A 14,462-nucleotide genomic window follows, 5' to 3' on the forward strand; every position below is an offset into this window, starting at 1 on the left:
TATTTTTTTGTTCTACTTGATTTAATTATAGCAGTCTTTTTCAAGCCAGTCGAATCATCTGGATCTTGTCAAGTCAGCCATTTTACCCCTGTCTTCTTATGTCTTTGATTTTTTTAGGTTTGGCCTACTCACAAACTCGACCTTCTCATGATTTTAATCTCTAAAAAAAAAAAAAATAGATGAGAGTTTTGAATTATTGGAATTTCTTCCTCTGAGAGCATCTCCTTGTAGGTTCTCTTTGCCTTCTTTACATAAATGAGGGAATGTGGACCTGTTACCATTAGACATGGAGATTAAGAGATGAGATATAATTTGTTTTTTATGAGTCATCATTTCTTTCCTTGTGGGTCATAACTATCCTTCTATTTCTGAATTTCCCATAATAGCATTTGAAATCCCTTGTCTTGTTCCATCCACCATAAGCGGACTATATTATGCCACATCAGGATCTGTTAGATATTTATCGGTGTTTACGTTGTATCTTATGTATGGAAGAATGATTCATCTTTTTTTTTCATCATGTGTACCTCTGGATGGCATCATAGCCAGATATGTACAGATAAATTAAGAAGGACAGTTGGGGTGCTTTGGATACATAAACACCCTCATAGTTGACGCGGAAAAAAAAAAAAAAATCATTCCTTCGCGCGGAAGATACAACCCGAACCCTAATTATCAAATCTAACCCGCACCCCACTTGGAGGAAAAAGATCGCTTCATTGACCGTAACAATTAGAATGACCCGAACAGGCCAATCGAAAGTCCAAAATCCTTCCGCCCCCGCTCTTTTTGTTTTTTATTTTTCAAAATATAATTCTACCATCATACCAATATATATATATATATATATATATATATATATATATATATATATAATTCTACCCCTCTGTCGCCTGCCTCACACGTGGTAACGGAGCTTCTAGAGAATTCTGGATGAAGGATGTTTCCGGAATTTCAGGTTTAAATTGGAGGGCATTTTCCGTAATTAAGAGTTGTTAAACCCTACAAATAAAAGAAGTCCGCAAAAGGTTTTTATTTCCGATGCCGCGTTTTCCAATGCGGCTGCTCTCCTTTTCTTCCCTTCCCGCGCTTCTTTCACGTCTTTTACTACTTCCGCGTTTCCACCCTCGCCTTCCTCCTCGTTCTCTCCGCTCTCGTCTTTGATGTTTTCTGTGCGATTAACTCCGATTACTGGAAAATAGATGGAAACGGAGGCGGCGGAGGCCCTTCAAAGATTCGATTTTGAGGTAATTTCCTCCATCGACGAGCTTGGAGTGAAAAAATGTTTCTCCTCCGCAGATTACTTTTCTAACGGGTAAAATAGCTTTAGGCGTGTGATGGTTGACGATCGGATCGGAAGCACAGGCTTCGTCGTAGAGGGATAGAAGAAGGATTGAGAGGAGGAAGAGAATACACAGCCCTTTTCCAATCCAAGATTTCTGGTAAGTCGGCAAACTTCAGTGTTTGAAATATTTGCGTAGGGAGTTTAGATGATGCTTTGAAATTCGATCGATTAATTGATCGCTGCAACGACAAAATTCGAAGATCAGAAAAATAAATTTATAGGACATTCGTCTCCAGGACTTGCCTTTTTTTTTTTTTTGGGGGGGGGGGGGTGGGGGGGTGTTTAAAAATCAGTACTCCCGGTTAATCAAGTTTTCCTTAATTTTGCCCTTTTTTTCGAGGATTTTTTTTTTTTTTTTTGTGGTTTTCTGCTTGCTAGATATTTTATCTTCTCTTATCCACGATGTATTTATTCTGTATTGGTTTAATAAATCCGGTTTACCCAAAAAAAATCCAGATTGCCGGTTTATATTTTCATTCCCTATCCTTTAGATGGACTTGCTGCGTCGAGTGCCCGTACGACTTGTCTTCGAACTTTTGAATTCGAATATCAAGGTTACCGGTTATAGCCGGTTAAGTGGAGCGCTGGGTCGCAATTTAAAGCCGCTATTGTTGTCCGTATGATGTCTTATCTGTGTTGAGCCAGGCTTAGAACTGGGAATTGCTGTTTGAGCACGTGGTCCTGATCGCCCGTGTGAGCAATTTAGCAGTGGGTGGGTCGCGTCGGGAATTGTTGTTCTGCATCGTAACTGGAGTCATGTTATACAGCTAGGAACCCACCAGATTCCATCCAAGAATAAAATAAAAGCATTCCATTTTTATATAACTAATTAGAAGAAAGCAACACGATCAATAAAGATAAACAAAGAAGTCTAGTTCTACTTTGCCTTGGTTTTTTATCAAAAGTCAAATTGGCCTGGATTTTGTTGCTCCTATTTCGCCATTGGTTCCCGTCTAATGAAATGGTGGCAGCAGAGGTGACAATAGATAAAATTTGAATCAAATATTATATTATTTATTTTTAAATTTAAATTTAATATTTAATATTTAAATTTTATCCGATATTCGATCGAGTAAGAAAAGGGATATTCGTTCTCATATCCAATGAATTTGAAGGTATTTATGGATAATTTATTTCTCTATATCTAATTCATATCGATTTCATATCTATCTTATATTAAAAAAAATAAATAATTAAAATAATTTTATATATATTATCAATCAAAATAAAATTATTAATTCAATATAGAACATAACTGATAGGTTCAGATTTATAGAAATCAAATATAGAAATAAAATTATAATTCAACATAAAACATATAAATTACTAAAATAATTCGTCTATTTGTCCGCATCAGCCGACTTGGTAGGCGTGGTAGTTCGCCTCAGCATCCTGTAGCTGCTTCTGGAGGTCGGAGAATTTTTTCAACCAGTTTCGATTGTGGTCGATCTGAGTTGTGAGACAGGACGAGCTTCCTTCCAATTGGTCGATTTTCTTTCGTACGGCCGTCAATTCAATCTCGAAGAAGTTGATCTTGAAAGTCTGAGTCCAAGATCGGTCGCTGGCGCGTTTCTGGAGCACCTCAAGCTCCTTCACGAAGTCGGCCTTCTTTCGGGTGTAGTCCATTAAGCCTTTTTTGTGGAGGTCCCGAAGGCGAGTAACCTCCGTAGTGGCTTCCGAATGGTTCTTCCTCAGCCTGTGAAGTTTGTCGTCCATCTTTTTTGATTTCTTCGTTAGGTGACGAACTTTCTTTCTGAGATCTTGGATCATCGACTTCAGAGGAATCCTCTGTGGTAGGGGAAGAGTTTCGGCAGGACACTGTTGTCGGAAAAAAAGAGCGTCACAACACAAATCAATGCAAAAAAATAAGAAAAAAGAAGAAAAAGGATGTAGAGTAAGAAAAAAGAGCTTTCTGTAAATAAGAATTCGATTTTATTGATTAAATAGTTCTTAAGTACAAAAGAATAACGAAAAGTCGCAACAAAAAAAAATATAAAATTAGAGGTTTCGGATCTCTGGGGTAGAAGTGGAGGAGCTCGGCGCTCCCGGAAGGTCGGTCGCGGCAGTCGAAGAAGTCTCGGCTGGAGGGAGACCGACGGTGGCCTCGAAAGGTCCGGCTTCATCCTCGGACACTTCATCCAGGAAGTCGAGATCGAGTTCGAAAAACTTTTCGACCATCTTCTCCTGGCAAAGCTTGAAGCCTTTGATGAAGGCGGTCTGGCCGAACTGGACCTTCAGATCCCTCATCTCGGAGGAGGTCTTGAACTCCTCCACTGTTCGGACCCTTGCCTCCGAGATTAGGGTCAGGATCTGCGCCTTCAGCTCGGAGACCTCGGCCTCTGTCTTCTTTCTTTCCTCCTCCAAGGTGTCCCTCAGATCTGTCGAGGTTTGTCCCTCTTTCTACAGTGCCTCTCGGAGACTCGCGACTTCGGCGACCTTCTCCTCGAGACGGGCAGCTTCAGCCTGGCGACCTTCCTCCGCCTGGGCTGCTTCCTTTTGGCGTTATTCATCGCCTCGATGTTGGCGATGAGCTGGTGTCCAATCTGCAAGAACGGCCAAGAAGTCAATATGAAAGCTAAGGGGTAAGCTAAGTAAAGAAGCGAAAGAAAGGAAGAAGTAAATCGGCCTACCTCAAGAAAGAACCCGAGAGAGTCCCAGACCCGCTGTTCAGGATCGGCGTGGACGATCTTGTGAACGACCTCGGGCAAGACACACCCGTCGATCAATCTTTTTATTAAATCTCTATTGTTGAAGGGATTCTCCTCCGGATCCTCTTCGGAGCCGTCGGCCCCCTCGATGGCAGCCTTGCTGCTGCGGCTCTTGCAGGCCAACTTCTTCTTCCTCCTCCTTTCGGTCCTCGGTGCCTCCTCGGGACGAGACTCTGGAGTGGGAACCTCGGTCGAGGGACTTCTTGAAGAAGCTCGGGGGACTGTGGGCTCGATGTCGGAGGGGGCATCAACGGTAATGGCCACCTGGTCAGGTGCAGCCGAGCTTGTCTCTCCAACCCTTGCCTTCTTCGCCGACCTAGAAGTCGCGACGCCTTTCCTCTTGTGGGCCTTGAGACCCTTGGCTAGCATCCGAGCTGCGTCTGCATCCATATCTGCAATGAAAGAAGATCGGCACAGCTTAGAAAAAGAACAAGAAGAAAGAGGAAGCAGCGAATGACTAAAAAGAAAAAAAAAATACCGACAGGGTTAAGAGGGCTTAGGCTGATGTTAAATAAGAGTTGCTCCTTCAGAAGGTCTGAGAGGAGAGGAGCTGGATAAGCCTCGAGTTTATTGGAGGCTTCAAGGTCGTCCCTTCTCAGGTTAGAAGTCAGGTGGACGGAGTCCCTCAGGGAGCCTCAGGGGGGCAACTCCAGCTCTAAGGTCGGGCATCGGACGTAGAAGTACTTCTCCTTTCAGTTGTGGATAGAAGAGGGGGTACTTTTCAGCAACTCTTTTCTACCGAACTGGGGGGAGAAGTACCACCAGTCCTTTGCTAAAGGGTGATATGGCCGAACTTCAGCTAAATGACAAAGGGAAAGAAATTCTATCAGAAACCTAAAGGAGTTCGGCGCTACAGAAATTAGAGAAATGTTTAAGAAGCAAAAAAGAGCAATAACAAAAGGTGGAAGTGGAAGTCGAAGTCCGGCGCGGAAAGCTTCCTGGTATAAACAGAAGCGATCGGGGGAGGGGCGCTAGCCCGGTCAGTTGGTCCGGGAAGCTCAAGCTCGTATTCTGGAGGAACTCCGTACTGAATTCTAATCAGCGAGAGTTCGTCCGAAATCAGATAGCGAGGATGGTGTCTGATACAAAGATTGGATGAGGTCCATCTACAGAACTAGGATTTTGGGGGGCTGGAACAGACGAACTTCTAGAACTACTAGAGGAGAAAGTGTTGGAGGACATTTTGAATCAAGTGAAAATCCCTAAAAATCTCGAAAAATTGAAAAAAAATAAGAAACAAGGCGCTCGCGGAAAAACCGAACGGGCGGAATGCAAAGGAGAAAAAATCGAAGAAGAACAAGAAAAAGAAGAGTTCCAGAACTAACTTAGACTGGTCTGAGAGGTGCAGGAAGGCAGCGAGGGTGATAGGGGTTGACCCGAAGAACGCCCAAGACCAAGGGGGACGTTGGAGGAAGACGGAGCTCTCGGGAAGAAGCAGGAACCGAAGAGAAATCTCAGGCAAAGTGAAACCTCTGAAGGAGGGGGGCGGGCTTAAATAGGTCTCTAGGTCCGGCGCAATGATGATTGCAGATCTCTTTTGATCGATCTGCAATTGCCGCATGTTCCACTCGTCATGGCAGGCGGCTGACAACTGACGGAATCATTATTGCGCCGTACTTAGAGCAATGTTCCAGCGAGAATTTCGAAAAAATCTTTTTGGATTATCTCGATTTGCAAAGACTCCCGCACCAGCGTATCAAACATCAAAATATCTGGAAACAATTGAGTACGAAAATCGAGAGGGATAACTTCGGCTGTGAAAATTTTTCTGTATTTTTTTCGTTCGATACCTGAACTCGGAAGTAGGGGGGCTGGTGTTGGGTATAATATAACCCAGCCGAAGTTCGTAAGAGGTCGATCCTCCCAGGATTCTCCCGACTTCTGACCTTGTACGGCGTCTTTCTGAACTCTCCCGACCGTTCGAGCTTCCACAATATCATCCGGACTCCTCCAGCAGTCGATCTTCCACGGTGTCCTCTAGATTTCTCCAACGGACGAACTCCTATCGTGCCATCCGGACTTTTCCAATAATGAGCTCCTCTATTCATCTACCGGACTACTCCAAATGCTCTCTAGACTTCACTATCAGTCGATTTTCTACAGTAACCAGACTCCATCCAAGTTTCTACGATGGTTGATCACTTTCCGAATTTCATCCGAGCTCCTACAAGAGCCGGACTTCGTCCGAACTTCTACAGCGGATGGATCGTAGACGAACTTCTACAACGAACGGGCTCCACCAGTCGGATCTCTACTCCGAACTTCTATTGCAAACGGACTTCATCCGAGCTTCTACAATAAGAAGTCTCCATCCGAGCTTCCACGACAACCGATCTTTGTCCGAGCTTCTACAATAAGCGGTCTCCATCCGGGCTTCCACGGCAATCGATCTCCATCCGAGCTTCTACAAATAAGCGGTCTCCATCTGGCTCCCACGGCAATCGGTCTCCATCCGAGCTTCTACAGTAAGCGGCCTCCTTCCGGACTTCTGCGAGAATTGGATTTCGTCCGAACTTCTACAGCGAATGGATTCCAGACGAATTTCTATGACGGACGAGTTCCAGCAGTCGGATTTCTACAGTGACCGACTGTCTCCAGTGTCTTCCGTACCTCTCCAGCCGTCAACCTTCAACGGTGCCAATCGGACTTCAACAGTGCCGACCAGAGCCCTCCAACGGACAAATTTTCTTCAAACTCCTCCAGCGGACGAACTTCCACAACACCTTCTGAATTCCACTATCGGTCGATCTTCTGTCGGATTTCTCATGCAATGGAACCTCATCAGTGGACAGTCTTCAGACAAGTTTCTATATCAGACAAATTTCAGACGGACTTCTCTAGCAATCGGACTCCAATCGGATTTCTCTAACAGAAAGTTTTCGTTCGGACTTCTACAGCAGATGACTTTGGTCTGCAGCATCAACGCCAAAGGCACTCAACAATAATCCGTCAGCAACCTCGGAAACATCCGAGCTTCTCTCAGATTGTTGAGATAGAGAGCTATTCCGCTCCACCAGACGTCCCAACAGAGCTCCAGCTGTCCGGTCCAAACTCTCTGGCAAGTCGCGACAACGAACATCACTCCACTTTCTGTAACAAACTCCACATGGTCTCACCATTTTTTGGCAAGTCGCGATAACGGACACCACTCCACTCTCCGTAACAAACTCCACGTGGCTCCGAACGGTCCACTGACACCACTACTCTCCGTAACAAACTCCGTGTGGCCCCGAACGGTCCACTACCAGGCAGTTACGGACGTCGCTGTCAATTAGTTACGCTCTCCCGTTTATAAAAGAGACCCTCCAAATATGTTCTTCTCTAAGCTCTAAACTCTATCTCGAAATTCTGTTAAAATCACATTCGAGTGCTTCATTTCTGTTGAGGCAGAGTACTGACTTGAGCGTCGGAGGGTCTTGTCGGAGCATCTCCGACTCCGGTTTAGACTTTCCTTGCAGGTCCCGGCGACAGCCGCGATCCTCTCGATTCCAGCTTCTCCGGCATCGGCGGAATTCTGCACCAACACATATTATCAATCAAAATAAAATTATCAAAATAGAATTATAAACATGTATATTTGGATATGGGTTCGGGTATATCCATATTCGTAGATTCGGGTTGGATTCAGATTTGGATAGAAAATAGCATCAACCATATTTTATCTATATCCGTGCTATCGTTTTTTGATTTTATCCAAATTCGAATCTAAATCCGATCAAATCTTATTTTTCGGGATTGATCGGATTTGGATAGGGTGTATATTCATCGGATCGGGTCGATTTTATAATCTCTAGATGGTAGGCAAGGTTAGGTTAATTGTATCTTTAGGCTAATCAGATAAACAAATCAACTTATTCTGGGCATGGCTAGCTTTAGATTACCGGTTATCGTTAGGTTCTCTTTGGTCTGTGTCAGCCTAGCCTAACCGGATCCACAACCCGACACATTAACCACGGATACCACATTCATCCATGGAGACCTATGTATTTCTGCATTGCTTGTGCTGGCTACTGATAGATGCATATCATATGGCTTTATAATCATAAGCTTGATAGTAGCATAGGAGATTGTTGGTCTAGTGGCCATTGCGGTTGCTTGTGTCACGGCAAGGCTTCATTAATTCCTATGACTCTAAAGCGGTCCTTTGCCTAGGTGAACGATCGATAGGTATGCTGAACTTGATCAATTCTACAATTAATTCTTACAACGGATGGAACTTAATTGCATACCTTGTTTGGTGCTTTGACCCGGCCCATTTACACAGCTGGACTTGCTATCTAGGGCCTGAATTTTCCAACGGATCCCTCCAGAATTTCTGGACTTCTGCCCATCTACTATTCTATATTTTTTACACCGGGTCTTAAAAGTGCAACTTTGTGTAAATGTCAAAAGGGCATAGGATCCTACTCTCTCCACATAATTATATCTTTCGTATTTGAGCCGATTTTTGTTTCCTTTCTTATTAAATCTTGCATCCATCGCAACATGGTATCTTTGTCTGGGAGTTCAAGGTGCTGCATACTGGCATGTTTCGTCCAATAAAAAAGCTAGCTTATAACTACTGTTCTCGCCTATCTTGTATAAACGTAGCGACTGCACGGGACACCAGCAGTTGCCTCACAACGTTGTCTAGAGGGCGTCTACGTGGTCCATAGAGAGGATATATACTAATAATATTCCATCCATTCTTAACACTAGCTTCGAGTCCGGGACGTTTACAGGGTCTGATCCAAATACAATAAGCACGAGAACTGAGCATGTTTAGGTGGCTACCAGAAGCCTGGTATTTGTCACTATTAACATATTCTAGATTTTTCCCCACAAAATAACATATTTTTTTCCTTTTTCTATATATTATATGTAGATTTTTTAATGATGCATTGCAGGATTTGCCGCATCATGGTCCATGAAACATGTACCATCAGTATGAGAATCTCATGTCGTGGAGAAAATATATTAAATGAATAATTAAGGCTTTTAATTAATGCCGTACACACAAGGTCTTTCCGCTTCTCTGCCCTTCGTCTCGCCTTTCACTTTGTCCTTTTTTGTTTTTAAACGAGAAACTCTTTGCCCTCTTTGAAATCTCCTTTGCCCGTTCTTTTCCATTTTTTTGAAGTAGCATAAACCCTTAAAAAGACCTCTAACTGGACGTTTCCTTTGAGAAAACACAGACCGCAGTCGTCGGATTGCTTCTCTCAGAGCCGTTGGATTTGTTCTCAACGCGGAACGCCTCACCTCCTTTTGTTCCCCTTCTCCCATCCCCTCTCGCCAGATACTAATATTTCTCTCACGCCCTTCCATCTCCTCTGTCTTGCTTAAAATCCGGGGTTTCCCTTCGGAAGAAATTAAAGAAACAGATGGAGACCGCCAGGCCGGCGCCACCTAACTTTGGGTCACTGGCCAAGACCTTTACGAAGATCCTCCGCCTCCGGCGGGCCGCCACCGGCTCCGGTGGAGGAGGCCCCGTTGGTGTCGCCCCCGACGAATGTAAGCCGATCATGGAGAAGCTTAAGCTCTCAGGAAACCTCAGAGAGTACTCCACCATGCTCTCTGAGCCTCACAAAGACGAGGATGGGAAGCAGCAGCAGCACTCGCTGAAGCTCTCCTCCAAGGATAAAGAGGCCATGGAATCCCTCCTCGCGAACCTCTTCGCCAGCGTCTCCGCCATCAAGGCGGCCTACGCTCAGCTTCAGGTGGCCCAGTCACCCTACGACCCCGATTCCATCCAGTCCGCCGACAAGGCCGTGGTCTCCGAGCTCAAGCACCTCTCCGCCCTCAAGCAGTCCTACCTCAAGAACAAGCTCCATTCCCACGCTCCCCCGCCCTCCCAGTCGGCCCTGGCGGCCCAAATCCAGGAGCAGCACAGCCTCCTCAGGACATACCAGATCACCACCAAGAAGCTCGAGGCCGAGCTCCAGCTCAAGGACTCCGAGATCCTCTCCCTCCAAGCCGAGCTCCTCGCCTCCGAGAAGCAGAACCGAGCTCTTGAAGCCAGGCTCCACCCGGGCCGCTCCCTTGCCGCCCTTGATGACCTCCACCTCTCCGCCCTGAACCCCACCCATTTCCTCACCGCGCTGCGGTTCACTGTGAAATCGATCCGGTCGTTTGTCAAGCTGATGGTCAGGGAGATGGAATCGGCCGGGTGGGACCTCGGCGCCGCGGCCGGGTCCATCCAGCCGGACGTGCTCCGCCGGAAGCCTGGCCACCGGATCTTCGCCTTCGAATCCTTCGTCTGCCAGCAGATGTTCTCCGACTTCCACCGCCGGGACTTCAATCTTTGCTCCTCGGCAGACCGGTCCTCCTGGGACCGGCGTCGGTTCTTTGAAGAGTTCAGCGACCTCAAATTTGTGAGCTTAAAGCAGGTTTTCGACGGGAAAGGCCAGAACTCGGCGTTGGGGAAGTTCTTGAGGGCGAAGTATTTGTCACTGGTGCACCCGAAGATGGAGGCGTCCTTCTTTGGTGATCTAGATCAGAGGGCGCTGGTGAGCTCGGGGCTGGGGTTCCCGGAGTCGGCTTTCTTTGCCGGGTTTGCGGAGATGGCGAGGCGCGTGTGGCTCCTACACTGCCTCCTCTTCTCGTTCGGACCAGAGGAGGGGTCCATCTTCCAGGCCCGCCGGGGTGCCCGGTTCTCGGAGGTGTACATGGAGAGCGTGGCCGACGACGACGACGACACGGCCGGTGCGAGGCCCACCGCCGTGGGGTTTACGGTGGTCCCCGGGTTCCGGGTGGGGAAGACGCTAATACAGTGCAAGGTCTATCTCTCGTCTAGGGTGGGAGGACGGTCATGATGCTTCTCTGAGATAGGGTGGAGATCGTGATGCTCCATCGGACGGCGGTGGAGGTATCTAGACCTATTCTGGACTTTTAAGGTCGTGATGTCATCAGGGGTTTTGCCAAGTGGGCCCGCGGTCTGTCTTGGTGAGGACTGGGGAGAGGTAACGCCTGTGGGTGGTGTGGTGGCTGACAGATCCTGATGGTAACTGGCGTGGGCGCGCTTTAAACGTCTATGTATATATATATATTGTAGTGTTTATTGTTTTTCATAATTTGAAATGAGTATTTATTAGATGTATGTGGAAGATAGATATGACAGAAGGTATATTAATTTATCTTATGTCGGTTTGCTTAGTGCGTATGAAACGTGAGGGGTGCTTGTCTGGGGGTGATTAATTGGGAATAATACTGGAGGTTAGACTTGGTGGGAATTAGAATATGATAATTTGGTGCAAGGTGCAGCAAATGGGTGTCAAATAAAATGGGATGCAGGTGTTAACGCGATTCTCTAGTATGTCGACATCTAAGAACGGTTCGTTTTTGCTGGCTTTTATGCTTCGTGGGTGTCCCGGAAGATACCGTTTTGTCGGCGTTGTTTCATGCGTGGGCTGTTGTGTTCTTTGTTATTAATTTTCCTTGGGGATATTGAGTTGGGTTATTGTTAGCCTTGAGAGACTGCTGCAGTGGCGGGATTGTGCTTAGGATGAATGCAGGACAACCCCATCGTGGAGTTCCACACTCCAACTCCTTTGTGCCAGTTAAATTTATTATTTATTACCGGCCCGCTGGACCTAATCAGCTTTTGTGACTGCGTTCTGAATTGATCCCCGAAAAATGCTGTGTTTTTGCACCCAAATCAGGATAGCCAATTAAATTGGTGATTTATCGTCGTTGAGCGTTCTGTATTAGTCTTTTGCATGTGAGTTCTCTCTGTTGATGCTTTCCGTTGCTTTTGAACTGCTGTCGTGCAGAATTTTTTTGTTTCTCAACATCAATTTCTCTTATAAGCTATCCCATGTATCTATCGTAAATTCATGTAAACCTGACCGGGTGTGTCAAATCTACGATTGACGGCGGCCTATCTCTCCTTTTATCGGACCAGATTTCGGTTTTTATTTTTGATTCCCTGGTAGGGTTAGCGCGTCCACGTGTTAACCAGCAGGCTAGGCTATTTGAGATGATGGCTTCGTTTCACTGAGTTAAACTTTTAAAATAGGTGATGAACTCTAGTTAGTTTTTCAACTAAGAATTGATAAAAAGAAGAAAATATTTGGAAAGTTTTAGTTGGTATCTTCCCTTGGAACAGGTCACTTTCAGTTGTTCTGTACGACTCTGTCCACCGGTCATCGAGGCCATTGTGCATCTGGTGCTATATTTGCATAAAGCTATGCTCAGAGGGGAGAGACAATTGTTCTGGCATGGTTACGGAAAGCATGACAGGCCTGAAAGCAACGTCAATGAAAAAGTTAGCAAGGAACCACGTCCGAAGCCGATGATATGGATAAGTCACGGTTTATCCATGGTATTAGGGCCGAATTAAGTTGTGCTTTTGCCAACTTGGGCTCACGTAGTAGTAATGATTGGGGATATTTTCTTTGAAGTTATGAATGAGAACTCCTGCTGTTGATGGGCTTGGGCCTAGGGGCCTCACTCGGTAGCGGACATGTCCAAAGAGACTCAGGCCTCGGGAATACGTCCAATCCGGCAAGGCCCTGCCAATTGAGGGCTGAAACGCACAAATCATGGACGATTTTTCCCTACTTGGCCACCCAAGGGTTCCTTCAGCGCTGGGGGACGCCTTTTTCCCAATGCAACAGCGCTCCGTCCAAAACGGCTGCTGGCCAGTGGGCTTCGCGGCCCTCCAGGAGCCATTCGCAAAACATAGCGATTGTTTGGATGGTTGGGCGAGTGGGACTTTTTTTTACTTCTTATTGGATTTGACCGGCCCACTCCAGAGGCATTCTGAGTTTTTGTAAATATAAACCAACTCAGTCTGATTTGAATGGTTATATGCGTCCAATCTAGGAATCCTATAGGATTTTGGACTCAAGCATCTAAAAAGATCCTTTTTGATGGTCGGACTTGAAATCTCATATAAATCATGGGTTTGAATCAACACAACTACATAAATCATGCTTAGCCCAGCCTATTTTTGTAAATACCCAGTGGGCTGGCCCAAATCCGATAAGGAGAAAAAAATTCTCTAGGTACTGATCTAGCCCAATCTTATTTAGATGGTTATACTGGCACAAACCCATATTTGTATAAGATTTTGGCCCAATCATGACCTGTTTCAGTGGTTGGGCCTAAAATCTCATCAGATTCGTCATCCAACCACCAAAAGCATTGTATTATAGGTTGGGCTGAGCCTATAGTCTCCGGAACTATCTTTTGAGATCATTTTTTTTTTCCTACAGAATTGGAGCCAATCCATTAAAAAAATAGTTCTAGATACTTAAAATATAGGCCTAACTCAGCTGATGATATAATGCTTTTGAAATATAGGCCCAACCACTTAAACAGGTCTTTGATCCGAAAACTTTCCACTCTTCTTCTAATCTCTTGCCTTTCTCACTCCTATTCTTTTAATCTTGCTAGGTTGGAATTGGGTCAGGCCATACCTCTACTCGAGCCCGGCCTGAAAAATTTTTCAAACTTTGAGCCGGGCTTAGGCCTGATTATTTTGGAAAAAAATTGGCCCGAGCTAGTCCCGAGCCCGATTGGGCTAACTCGATGCCCTTCCTTCGCTTCACTGAGCTCCACTCGAAGCTCGCCGGTGTCACTGCCCGTGCTACCCTTGGCTCCATCAACAATTGCTGGGTGCTCCTCCAAGCTCCACCTCAAGTTCCTCTCCGATGACCACCGCCGTGCCGACCCCTCCTCTATGTCTCTTCTGTTGGCGGCCTCCCCGCCCTCCCTCTTGACCCACATGAAAAGGCCGCTAATGAAACGGCTGCTCGCTGCCCATGCCGATACTCGCGTCCCACTCCCATGCCGCCACCCATGCTGATTCCCCAGCCACATCGGCACAGTCGCCATCACGTTCATCCACTGCTGACATGGGCATCAAGTCGGGCCGCTCATGACACGGTCCGGCCCGGCACGAATTGGGCTGTGCTCGACATGGCCTGCTTGCTACAGTAATGAGCCGTGTCAGGCATGGCTCATATAAGGGGGTCGGACTGGGTTGGGGGTTTTGCGGTCCGCAGCTTAGGCTCAGCATGGCCTATAAAGGCCTAAGCTAGCATGACAATATTTTTTAATTTTTAAAAAATATTTTTTTATAAATTAAAAAAATATTAGGAAGTAAGTATAAAAAAGATGAGGGGATTTTGGATTTTTTTTTGTAAAAACAAAAGTTACCATGTAATGGTGGGGGGTTTGGTGTAGACCCCTACCAATTTATTAATAAAAATCAAAATGATACAAGAGAGGTAGGGGGCCAGGCCTGATCTCCAGAATACAATGAGGAAGCGAGAAGAAATAAAGGTGACTCACTTCAACAATTAAAATGTAAAAAAGTATAATTATAAAAAATTAAGAATTGAAAATAAATAATAAAAATCTTATTGATCGTTGGTAGTATTTGTATCATCATCATCGGATGTTGTATTATGTCCATTTTATCTTGA

At 45.7% G+C, this 14,462-nt stretch overlaps 1 protein-coding gene across 6 annotated transcripts; it reads left to right on the plus strand.

Annotated features, from left to right (window-relative positions):
• Positions 1–1,023: 1,023 nt before the first annotated feature.
• Positions 1,024–11,168, plus strand: LOC105040580 (protein GRAVITROPIC IN THE LIGHT 1). Of its 6 annotated transcripts, none has more exons than XM_010917165.3 (3): positions 1,024–1,247; positions 1,331–1,442; positions 8,940–11,168. In XM_010917165.3, the coding sequence occupies exon 3, from the start codon at positions 9,414–9,416 to the stop codon at positions 10,842–10,844; it is 1,431 nt and encodes a 476-aa protein (XP_010915467.1). In that variant the 5' UTR covers positions 1,024–1,247; positions 1,331–1,442; positions 8,940–9,413; the 3' UTR covers positions 10,845–11,168. The 6 variants fall into 6 exon arrangements, with proteins under 6 accessions (XP_010915467.1, XP_010915470.1, XP_029119068.1 ...); XM_010917168.3 differs by having other exon boundaries at positions 9,228–11,168; XM_029263235.2 differs by having other exon boundaries at positions 9,399–11,168.
• The last annotated feature ends 3,294 nt before the right edge of the window (positions 11,169–14,462 follow it).

Source organism: Elaeis guineensis, chromosome 3 (genome assembly GCF_000442705.2).
Source record: "Elaeis guineensis isolate ETL-2024a chromosome 3, EG11, whole genome shotgun sequence".
Classification (NCBI taxonomy): Eukaryota; Viridiplantae; Streptophyta; class Magnoliopsida; order Arecales; family Arecaceae; genus Elaeis; species Elaeis guineensis.

Coding starts and splice junctions, on each gene's coding strand:
- LOC105040580 (XM_010917165.3), top strand. CDS start 9,414: ATGGAGACCGCCAGGCCGGCGCCACCTAACTTTGGGTCACTGGCCAAG.